We start from the raw sequence: 12,320 nt of genomic DNA on the forward strand, positions 1-12,320 counted from the left end.
ACTGTTGGAAGTGACTCAAGAAAACACTTATTTTCAAAGGTACTATTAGGAAACTTCTAGAGAATTATCAATAGGCAGGTTAAGCAGATCCTCAACAACTCCTTTCATGTGATTTAATCCTACAATAACACCATTCCTATGAAGTTTGTAAGAAGTCTGTTTCTAATTCATATGAGAGGAGAGGGAATAAATAAAAATTAATTTGTATAATCCCAACCCCTGGATCACCTGCTCTGTCTCTTAACATGTGTCTTTTATTCTTGTTTCACCCTGGCTTAAAAAAAAAAAACTCACTGAACTTGTTAGCATCATAAAAAAAAGGGATTGAAACTATCTATCAAATGCGTGTTTGCACCAATAATGAAAACAGTAACAGGTTTCAAGAAATAGTATGACAGGCACCAAGAGCAAGAAAAATTTAAATAGCTATATACAAATCTAAAGTCTTTTAAAAAAATTATTTTTATTGACTCATTACCATACAAAATTTATTCAAATTACATCCATTTGAAGTGGTAAGATCACAGCTAGAGAACATGTCACCCCTTAGTAAATCTATTTACAAAACTCACCATAAAAGCTTTTTTTGTTGGTTTTATCCTTTTTTTTTTTTACAGTATTTTACAGAGGTTTGTTTTGTTTGTTTTTTTTTTTAAACTAGCATACAATGCAAAGCTAAATTAGATTAGTATTTTGCCCACACACACTGGGACAAGTGTTTAATTTGTACAAAAAAAGATGGTCTGCATTAGTCTTCATTTTTTCTTCCCTCGCGAAAGTGCCCCTTTGTCTCGCAAATCTTCATGCTCACACAACTTTTACTTTCCTCTTCCACAAGACGAAAACTTTAAATACTACAACTTTATTTACAGATCCACATCTAAAAAAACTCTTAAAAAATTACAAACCGGCTAGAAAATATTCTGGCAGTGTTTACAAATTAATTCTATTGTACAAAACTGCTAGATAACTAAAGTGTGAGTTGAGAACATATATCAAATTAAATACAACTGCTGAATGATCTATGCAAACATTTGTACATATAAACACACACTTAACACTGTTTAACAGTTCTTTATGTGTTGCCCTTTATACATTTGTTATATTCCAAAACCCACACAGTCATACAGTTTCCTTATTAGTACTGTGACTTCTTGCCTTTTCGTGTGTGAGCTTTCATAGCAGCAACTCAATGGTACCAGAAAACCTGCATACACAATATTCTACTACAGTACAAATAGTACTAATTTTCTGAGTATGTCAGATAAGCACAACAGTAATGCAAACAAAAAGATTATATGGGCATCATCTAATCAACATTACATTAATTTAGCCCAGAACATGGCAAAATATTTTACACTCAAGAAAAAAAAATTATTTAAGACTTCTTAGAATTCCTCTGACGTTCAAAAAATAAATATTGGTACTATACTATACTAGCAAAGATCTTCAAAAAATAAATGCAATTCAGTTGATGTGGTACTTACAGTTAGGTACTTTGGAAAAAAATTAGTTCCATTTTGCTGGCGAAGAGAATTATAAAAAGCTGTAAGCAGAGGAAGCTAACCCACTGAGATAAATATGATATATTGAACAAACAAAGCTTGGCATAAGTGTTTTCCATAGAGGGAAAAACCCACAGTGCATCTCTAGTAGGCACTTAACATGAAGCCCCACTTAGTACCACAAAAATTCTTGTACCAGTTCTAATGCACACCGGGGGCAGTAAAATTGAACTGTGCATCTTCGTTCTAGTTTAAAAAAAACAACCAACAAAAACTACTTTCACACACACACACACACAAGCATTTCTTAAAATCTGCGATTACTACGAGAAGTGGCAGAATTTTATACTTTTCAATATCTGCAATATACACTACATTTACAGTGTATTTTCTTTTCATTAAAAGCTTTAAGGACGTAAGTATTTGACCTCATAATGAGACATATACATAGCTCAAAATGAGCATTATGACAGCAATTTAAACATTCCCACAAGTAGCTCAAGAATCCCATTCCACTCTTTTGCATTACTTCATATTTACGTTCACTGCATGTACAATCCATGTTGTGACACTCAAAAGACATGCATTCTCTGCAGAAGGCACGACCTGAAATACTATTACAAAATTGTTATTTAGGACTAAATCAGTTCATGAAGCCCTTCTCCGTAAGCCCACTTGTCATGGTAAGCAGAGACTGGTGAGTGTGAAGACAAAACATCTATGGTCACCTGCTTGCACCTGCTGACTCGCAAGGCACTGGAGCTCGGGGTCAAGGAGAAGGCTCTGCTGTAAAAGCCTTTCATTGTTTCTTATGGTATTATAGGGAGTATTCAATTAAAATATCAGCACTGTTCAGGAGCCTAGTTTATTTAATAATGCTATTTTATGGTAAGTAGAAGACAACTCTGAATGACGGCAGGTTTTTTGATTCCATTAAAAACATAGTTTAGTTATGGACAGCACTTAATACAATCAGCTGTATATAAATTCATCCATCAGTGAAGGAAGTTTCTCTAAATCATAAGCATCAAAAAGGTCACTGATGCCTTCTTCATCCCCAAGGCTCAGCAAATAATCTTCCTGAAGCAGAGGAGGCAGCAAATTCACAAATGGTCCTTCAAAGTTTGAGGGAATTTGGTCCTCAGTCTGCTGTAGAAGGTTGGCTGGAGAAGCCAATGGAGAGATTGTTGCCATATTTACTGAGCAGTCACCTTGTCCTGAGTTAGCAGAAGCCACTTCTGTGACAGGAGGGAGAAAAAAAAAAGTTGTCACATTTAATCTCAGTAGAAATATCAGACACAGATCAAACAAAGTAACCACTGCATAAAGGGCCTTTCATAAAGCATCATTTCAACAATAAAAAAATGCCTTCCATATAATTTCTAGCTCGTGTTTGATGTGTTACAAAAGGCTTCTCAAAAATGATCACATTGCTATCATCTCTGACTTTTCTATTAAAAAGTTATCTTACAAGATTTAAACTACATGGGGAACAAAATCAAACATAGTGAAATGCTCATTTTTCAGTGGAGTTCATAGTCAAAACTGAGAATTTTCTAGGTACTAGATGTCATCTGTGAAGCAATGTAGCTTCACATATACCCATACACAGAGGTTTCTGCCTCTTGTGTTGAGATGAATCTTTACTGCTACTGTCTTATTTGAAAACTTAAAAGGAACAAAACGGTTTCTTTCCTCAGTATTACGTACACTTTGGTTACATACGATATGCAAATAGGAAACTTACTTTGAACAAATGATGCAAATGAGAACTTATTTCTTACTATATCAAGCAGAAATACATAGTGAAAAACTGATACTTAAAACTCACTTCTTAAAATAATAAAGCCAAAGAAAAAGAGCTAGAAATCCAAAGTTCAAGCTGAAATCTTTAATGTGAGCTTGAAGAAAGGCCATTAGTATTGCAAAAAAATAATTTTACCTTTGGAAATGGTTTTGGAAATATTTCCATTGTGGTCCTGACTATAGGTTTTCATTGGACTGAGGGCATCATTTTCCTCTGGGCACAGATAAACTTCAATAGGTCCTTGAGTACTAGATAAATGTATCAATGCACTCTGCTAACAAAACAAACATCAGAATGGTGTTACACCAATGAACACAACAGAATATTGATGATACTGAGTAAATTCTTACTGGGTTGTGAGTGTTTGAGTATAGTTTTACTAATCAGAAGAACCTGAAAAGAATACCAAGCCTTTTTTTTTTTTTTTCCCAAGATGTGAAAGGTTTGGCTGATGTATCTTGCAGACTAGAACATAAAAACTTTTCCCACTGTAGTGCACAAATCTCAAAATCCCACCATTTTTGTGTGTTGTGTTATAAGAAGGGAGGCATAAAGGATTAAATTCCGAACATTTCCTTATAACCACAATAGCCTGGAGCATTCTGATGGAATGGAACTGTGGGATGCAAGTCACAGGTTTTATTATTATTCATAACAATAATATTGGATGTATTTGTATAAATGTTTCTGCTTTAGAATGATGCCAAAACATCTTTCCCACTTCCCCAAGAGCCTTCAGCACCTCAGCACCTGCTCAGCTGAACTCAGATATCTATATATAAGTTCACCTATTTATCAGGCAACATTTCCAAGTAACAAAAAAACCCCAAACCAAATGCCATTTTCTTCACCCAAACTACTTAAGTAAGTCCTTCTTCCCCCTCAAGGCAGTGATTTTGATGGTGGGTCTGAATGGGAACTGCTAATTTGTTGCAAGAAGCTACATTTTTCTTAACTTTCACACACTGATGCAATAAACCAACATGACCCAGGCACAGAAAACCTGCAAAACTGCTCTTTTGTGTTATGATAGAAAATCATAAATTAGTCTGGTTATAAATACACCTGCTGCTGCTGTATTCCATCAATAGTTTTCTAAAAAGCATAAATATAAGCACTAGATACCTCTTCACAGACTTGTTTAAAGTATTTCCTTTTGTGCCCTTTGACAAAATGTTCCTCTTATTATTTGGGTTCTGACAGTTATGTAACACAATAGACAGCATTTACAAATACAGAGAACAGCAACTGAATGGGGGTTTGCCAGGGAAAACAGTTAAGAGTACTTAGGGCAATGCTACAGATAATTGGAGAAAAAGGAGATGGGAAGAACAGGAGTTGAAGAAGGAAGGTACTATTGAGTGACTGAGGTATGCAAAAAAAGAACACTGAAATGTAATAGCATGTGACAGAAAGAAATAGGACCATACTGCCTGGAGCTGAAAATTAAATAAGGTGGGTATAGAGGATAAGAGTGGTCTAAGCACTAATATTAATGACTGCTTGCATCTCTCTCTGCCTGCCTGATTTTGCTGAATTAATAATCAAAGCATAATGCCCAGGGGAAAGAAACAGGAAAGCAAACAACAATAACTGTATATTTATGAACACTGATAAAAGATACCCTTTTCTCATTGCAGCAAAAAGATTTATTCTTCCTGCCAAAACCTGCAACAAGGTTCAAAGGGGAAAGTAAGGACAAAGGCAAAGAAAAGAAAAAAAGAAGGATAGAAACCATAATGGGTCTAAGCAAGTGCAGAATAATCTTAAGAAAAAAAAAGTGACAGGGAATCCAGAGTCTGATCCTGCCCACAGGGTACCAGGTATGGCTGAGCTCACTTGGCCTGGTGTAGGGATGAAAGATTAATGCACAGCTATGAACAAAACATTAGCAGTGTTTGTGGGATTAGCCTCATCTCTAGTTGCTCCTTGAGTGAAGAAATTAGGTACATTTTTCTCTAAACAAGCCATTCCTGCCAATTATTCCCATTTGCCCAACATACTTGGGTCTGTCTTCCCAAGTGAGAATTAACATAAGCGACAATGAAGTAAAGATGATGATGAAAGAAGGAAGGGCAAGAATGTGTTCTAGAAGTAAAACACAAATTTCTGCAATACCTGTAATATTTCAGAGACGAAATTCCTACATGAAAACATGTAGGAATAATGAAAACATGTTTCAATAAATTAGGATATCAGTTATATGCATTGTCAAGATGCTTAAGGTGTTGAGTTATCCATTAACTTTTTAACTAAAATAAGAAAGCTGAATTTCTTGTGAAAGATTTTACATTGCTACAAAACCAAGGAAATTTCAATTGTCAAGAAAGAGTTTCTCTTTACATAAAGCATAGCAAAAGAAAATATCTGTAAATAGTGTGGATTACTCTGAAGAAATCTGGAAGTGAGTGAAAAGGAACAAATAACAATTGTTCTGTTTGAATTCATTTTTAAAGTTTCCCTTTCCTTTTCTACAGAAACATCCCTAAAACTTGTAAGAATATAGGACTGTGTACCTGGGCACATATCACAGTAAGACTCAGGAGATGCTGCATCTGTAGAAAAACTATATATAACCTGGCAGGAAATGCCAGATTCTCCTTACCTCCACTGGGTCAGGCACTTCAAGTCTTGTTTCTGGAGGAGCTTTCACAACTATAACAGTTTGGTCTTTAAGGCCACTAATTTTTCTAATATCTTGATACGTCACGTAAGCTAATGTAATCACTGTTAAGGAATTTTCCAACCCAGGTTACAATACACTCAGGCTATTAGAAAAGGCAGGAGTCCTTGAATTATTTTTCCATTTTCAACATAGCTCTTAGCCCAAGGTTTTTTGTTCTCTACACTGTGATTGCCAGGAAGCCCTGTGAGAACTTGACTTTGATGTAACAGCTGGGGCCACTACTCAGTGAACAAAAGGGATTCTCTGTGCTGAGTGCTTCTCTCCTCCTCTATATACGAGAAACTACATAAGCTAAGGTTCAACAACCTGAAATTACTCACAAACTCCATGAAGCAAAAATTTTTATGCATTTGCTATCAAAATGCAGAGAGTTGAAAATCACTGAAAAAGTGTATAGGAATTTATAGATGCATGCTATAGAAGTGCATACATAGTATCATTGAATTATAGAATGGTTTGGGCTGGAAAGGACATCAAAAGATCATTTAGTTCCAACCCCTCTGACATGGGCAGGGACACCTTTCACTAGACTAGGTTGCCCAGACCCCCATCCAACCTGGCCTGGAACAATTCCAGGGATGTGGCATCCATAGCTTCTCTGGGCAACTTGACCCAGTGTCTCACTACCTGTCTAATATTTCATCTAAACCCACCCTCTATCAGTTTAAAGCCATTTCCCCTTGTTCTGTCACGACATGTCCTTATAAAAACTCCTTCTCCAGCTCTCCCACAGGCCCCCTTTAGATACTGGAAGGTGCTACAGGGTCTCCCTGGAGTATTCTCTTCTCCAGGCTAACAAAAATCCTAATTTCAGTTTAAATTTGAGGGCCTTTGCAAATATAAATATATAATACATAGAATCTATATAAAAATATATAAATATATAAACATTTATGCATCATTCATATATTTATATATTAATTTATAGCATATAAAATTATTTTTAAAGCCTATTTAAGCAGCTACTTTAAACCTCTAGAGTGCAGAATGTCAATTTCTGCGTAAGCACAGAATAAATACGAATATTTTACTGTTCAACATTTATTTGTCAAAATGACAGTGTTTTGGGGGTTACTACATGGTGAAACCTCACATACTGATCCATGTAACTGAGATGTCAAAGTGCTTTTGGCTGTGAAATGAACTGTGAAATGGCCATAATCACATGCATACAGTTCCAGCTCTTTAGTTTTGTCATCTGTTACCCGGCATAATGTTTGTGCCAGAGAAATAGAAAGCCTGACTTATTATACTTTTTGATGGTGTGAATGTGCCCTGTTACTGAGCAGTACAGCAAGACAGACTGCCCAAGCTCCAATACATACTGCATCTATCTTGGATCAAACAAGTCAAGAGGCAAAGTGACTGGCCATCATCTTTCACCCAAATGGCTTTTATCAAGGCTTTTACCACTCGTCAAGTAAGGTTTGCAAAGGCAGAGTTCAACCCCACAGGATTCAGTGTTACAAAAATTCAGAACTGTCATGTTCAGTTTTGTCTTGCTTATGTCTCTTCACATATTATGCTCTAAGCTAAAGGCAATGCTGATCCTATTCCCTGTGCCACCTGGTGATCTTTGGTTACACCAAAATGTCTATGAAATCCAGTCAAAAGACAATGTTCACATAGTTCAAGTGCTTTTTACTGGTACTCCCACAGTTATTTCTTGTCCTTCAGAACAGAGAATAAATCCACTTTATTAGATGCTATTTAAACACTACTTATTATATATAATAATAATTTTTCACATCAGCATTTGATAAAATGCTTTCTTTTGTTGCTAATAGGTGGGAAATCCAAGGAAAATGACTACTGGTTAATTACGAAGTGCATTAACAGCCAAAATAAGTCATATGAACCTTATGCAATTTAGTATTGCTATTACATGAAATAATTCAGCCTAAGGTACTCTGAGCACTCATGGAAGTCTTATCTGTATTTTATTTTAGATTCTCTAACCAGAGGAACCTGAAACTGTGTTGCAAGTTTCAGACTAAACCAAATACCAACTCTATTGTCCTCTCTGTGCCTTTAATTTATATACATATCAGCTTAAAGTGAAATAAATTTTAAAAAAGTAACGACTAAACAAGTCTGTTACTGTATCAGACTTTCTCTTCATGCCTTTATAATTTCTGAACACATAAAACTGTCGTTTGTTCTAGGCTTGAAAAAAACATAGGGCTATTGGATATCATTACTCATTAATCAGTAAAGGTTCTTGGTTCTACTGTATGTGAACACAAACGTTGTCTCCTTCATTTATCACCTTTTCTGATTTTCCTTTTCACATTCCAGAAGCATTACAGGTTCAAGCTGCTTAAGCAGCTTTTATATCAAACCACATTAAAACCTTCTCAACTTCTAGGAGCTTCTGATGCTTTCTTTCTATGACATCACACAGAGGAAGTCTCCTAGTATTACAGGGCACAGCAAGGAGGCTGAGCACCTTTGAGGTTTTGGGATAAAGGATATCTCTGATTCTCCGAGTCCTCCGTTAGCAGCTTGAGGTCCAGGGTGCAGCTTTGGATTAGCTCATCCAGTTTCTTCTCTTCCTGAGTCAGTTCGGTCACCTCCTTCGTGAGGCCCTGGCGCTGCGCCAGCATCCCACCGTCCTCTGACAGACTGCAGCCCCTGCAGACACAGAGCAGGAAGACTTCCGTAAAATCTGACCCTACACCATGGTAAAGGGGAGAGACAGGATTTCACACTGCTGATCAAGTTCTTCATCCTTTCTCCCCAAACTCATCCCTAGCAAGTCAACATAAACTACGCTTTCCAGAAAAATCATCTATTTATCACAGCAACACATTTTGGAACTACCACCAAGATGTAAGAGTTGAATATTCCAACTACTTCCAAAATCTTGTCTAACCACAGCTTTAAAAAACCCAAGGAAGGCAGTAATTAGAGACACATACCTAAAACTTACTCCATGTGCAGAAGTAAATTAATTAATCCAGTTTTCAAACAAAATGCTGGTTTCTAATTTCCTTGACAAATCCTTTTTATAAACTTTTCTTAACAGAAAAACAGGACTTTATCCTCTTGGAAGGCATTTTGGATCATTGCTTAGAGTAAACTCTTAGAACGAAAAATGGGAGAAGAAAAACACTGTTGCCCTGTGATAGTGAAATCAGCCAGCAGGGATGGAAAAGGATAATGAATACTTACATCCACTGAATGTTGTTTTTGGATTTTTTCTTAATGAGATGGATGCCTTCCAGTACATTGGTGATATCGTAAATCCTTCTTTTTTGCACCTTGAGGACCTCTGCTGCTCTGTTCAAATCTAGGACCCCATCAGGAGATTGGCTCAGCAACTGAATGAACTTCTTTGTAAGAAGGCCAAGGGATGTATCATACCGAGTCTTTTCTGAAGGAGATTTTGGAGCTTGGAAGGAAAAAGAAAGTTAAATTAGTTTTTTCTCATTTTGCTTCTGAAAGCAGCAACCAAAAATGAAATTATATATATTACAGTTACTTCTTTCATTTTTACTGAAGAAATGTCTCATTCCTTTCATTAAGACACAACTTACCACTCCGTATTTGTATTTCAAGATGTACTTTTCCAAAAGTCACAGGTACATAAGCAAATATATAAGTTTTTTAAAATGCAAATATTTCCAGTAGTCTGATAGATACATATGGAAATATTCTGCTTAGGCTTTTACTATGTGAATTCATAATAGTATTTTTAGTATCTATTTATCCTGGCAGCAAATCCAGAAAATCCCCTGTGACTCTCCTTCATCAGTCTGATAGCCAGCTTTCATCAGGGTTTGATTTTCCCCTCATGTGAGATAAATGTTTCAAATGCAATTAAGCAGGACTTAGGTGTACTTCAGTGGGTGAACACAATGACAGATTCCATCAGTGTCAGACTCCACAGCTTGAGAAAATTCAAGTGAATTAGAGGAGATTGATGTAAAATACAATTTATAATCATCATTGCTCCATAACCAAGCAATGCCCAAACTGGGTGAGAGTATTCATATCTTCTAAATTAGAAGTCAGCAAATGGCTTGGACCAATTCATGGTTTCCATGCACAAATGGAGCATCTATATACTTCACAGATGGGCTTTTAAGAGTTTAAATACTTGGATCAGAATGATTCCTAATTCTAAATGTTCGAGGCCTTTCTGTCAAGGAAAATGAGCCAGCCATTATTACAAGTCTGCTGGGCTTGTACATCTCAAACCCTTAATTTGCTTCCAGTATTATGCAGGGTAGAACTTGGGCTGATTTGATGGTCTTTTTCATGTTTTCAAGGGTCATGTCATACATTAAACTGCAGAAGTCAGTCAAAACTGAAAATCCCACCAAAGAGTGAACTTTTAGATTACCCTGAAATATTTTGAAGAATACAATGGCTTTTCAATGAAAACCAAGATGTTGCATCTTTGCAAAGAGAATCAGCTAGCTGTATTTCTTTGGGCAGATTCAGGGTTTGTCTGCTCTAGGAAATAGAAGAATATTCATAGAAAGGCTTGGGTTGGAAGTGGAACTTAGAGATCATCTAGTTCCACCCTCCCTGCCATGGATAGGGACACCTCCCACTAGACCAGATTGCTCAGAGCCCCATCCAACCTGGCCTTGAAACACTTCCAGGGATGAGGCATCCACAGTTTCTCTGGGAAACCTGTTTCAGTGCCTCACCACCCTGTGAGGAAAAAAATTTATTCCCAACATCTCATCTAAATCTCATTCACATCATTTACATGACCTTGTGGATTTAGAGCAAGGGTGGTTGGTTTGTCTGGGTTTTGTTTGGGGCTTAGAAAAGGGTAAGAGGATGACGGGAGCGGCAAGAAGTGACTGGAGTCCCATCTAAAATGGCTTGTGCTCTTCATCACACACCAAGGTCTTTGTACAGGTTTATCAATGCTGCAGCAGCATCTTATGCACCAAACAGTACTGAATTTCTACAAGAATCCACTTCAGTTTAAAATAGGCTTCATATAGCTTAATGAAGTTTAGCTTAATGAAACAAACTGTGGTTGTTTAACTCCTATGTTTTAAGTTTGTATCTTCAACTAATTTTACTTTTCCTATCTGCCTCAATAGAAACCAGCAGACTGGTGAGGAAGGACTCTTTGGCATCTCTTGCTCTGATATCCACTACCACTGCTGCCCCAGTCCTCTTCTTGCCCCATCTGGCTCCCTCTGCCAGCCTCTCTTGCTGAAACCCCCCAAAAGAGAACAGCCCCCAGTTTCTGTTGCAAGAAGCCCACTGCCCAAGGCAATGCAGATGTGCAAAAATTAGTACTTAGAGCAACTAGGCACTGGCAGTATCCAGAGTCCCACTGCAGGGACAGAAGGCAGCTCGGATGCCACAAAGAGCATTTATTGTGCAGCGCTGCTGAGGCACAGCTAGCACTCTTTGCAAATCCCTGTCCAGGGAAAGAAGCCCTGGCAGCCAGCTGCTGTAACTCCAGCAGCCAAGGAGGAGGCTGGCCTGATGAGCTTTGCCTAAAACTGTGCATTCGATTCGATCACGCCACCTTCATTCCTCAGCATCCACCTCTCTAAGCACCCCAGCATCACGTCCTTGGCTGAAGGGGAGGCCCTGGGCAGAGAGAATGCAGGCTGCCCAGCCTGCACAGGCAGCCAGGAGCCTCTGCAGCAACCCCTGCATGCTGCAAACCTGCTGTCCATCGCCCAGCTGGGGGGTTGGTTGAGTCTGTTGCATACACATCTAGGTGAGGACAGCAATAAGCACGCTTTAAGCTAGGTAATGCAGACTGATGACAGCATGTTATGAGTTCCCTTACTTTTTGGACTATCTGGACTTCTTGTTGCAGCTCTTCCTTTCCCCTTTGGAGTCTTTAGTCCTTCCGCAAGATACTGGTGGCCACTTTCTCCTAGCTCCAGCCTTCGTTTTGCCTGTTTAAAAAAAAAAAAGATATGTATTTTATTTAATTGATGGATAGTTAAGAAGCATATTTCACTTTATCAAACACAGTATCGGTACTATAGGAAAGGTGAAAAGTGGTGAACTTTTCACAGCAAGGTATCAGTACAGGTTCATAGCCCATATGCATCACAATGGAATCTAAGTATTTACTGGAATCCTAAGGCGGACTTAAATATATCACTCAAAAGCTAGGCTGATGAGATTTTTATTTGAAAATTCAGCAATTTTTTTTAGATTTGAAAAGCTGAGTGACAATTGCATTGTGTATTTCAGTCTAGTCTGGACTTTCTTGAATAGGTATGAAAGATTTCAGCCCTTACTTGAGTTGAGAACATTTCATTTAAGAAAAACAAAGACAGCCTCTCAAGCACCCACACGTATGAATCCACAAAGCTACATTTCC

The 12,320-nt window shown here is 37.5% G+C and overlaps 1 protein-coding gene across 1 annotated transcript in view; it reads right to left on the bottom strand.

Annotated features, from left to right (window-relative positions):
* Positions 1-444: 444 nt before the first annotated feature.
* Positions 445-12,320, bottom strand: part of E2F3 (E2F transcription factor 3) — a 41,941-nt gene continuing 30,065 nt past the window's right edge. The window contains exons 2-7 of the mRNA XM_053961843.1: positions 11,775-11,886; positions 9,173-9,392; positions 8,474-8,632; positions 5,918-6,032; positions 3,448-3,583; positions 445-2,743 (exon numbers count right to left, since the gene is read on the bottom strand). Coding sequence (XP_053817818.1) covers positions 2,478-2,743; positions 3,448-3,583; positions 5,918-6,032; positions 8,474-8,632; positions 9,173-9,392; positions 11,775-11,886 — 1,008 coding nt within the window. The 3' untranslated portion in view covers positions 445-2,477. The remainder of the gene's footprint in view (positions 2,744-3,447; positions 3,584-5,917; positions 6,033-8,473; positions 8,633-9,172; positions 9,393-11,774; positions 11,887-12,320) is intronic.

Source organism: Vidua chalybeata, chromosome 1 (assembly GCF_026979565.1).
Source record: "Vidua chalybeata isolate OUT-0048 chromosome 1, bVidCha1 merged haplotype, whole genome shotgun sequence".
Classification (NCBI taxonomy): domain Eukaryota; kingdom Metazoa; phylum Chordata; class Aves; order Passeriformes; family Viduidae; genus Vidua; species Vidua chalybeata.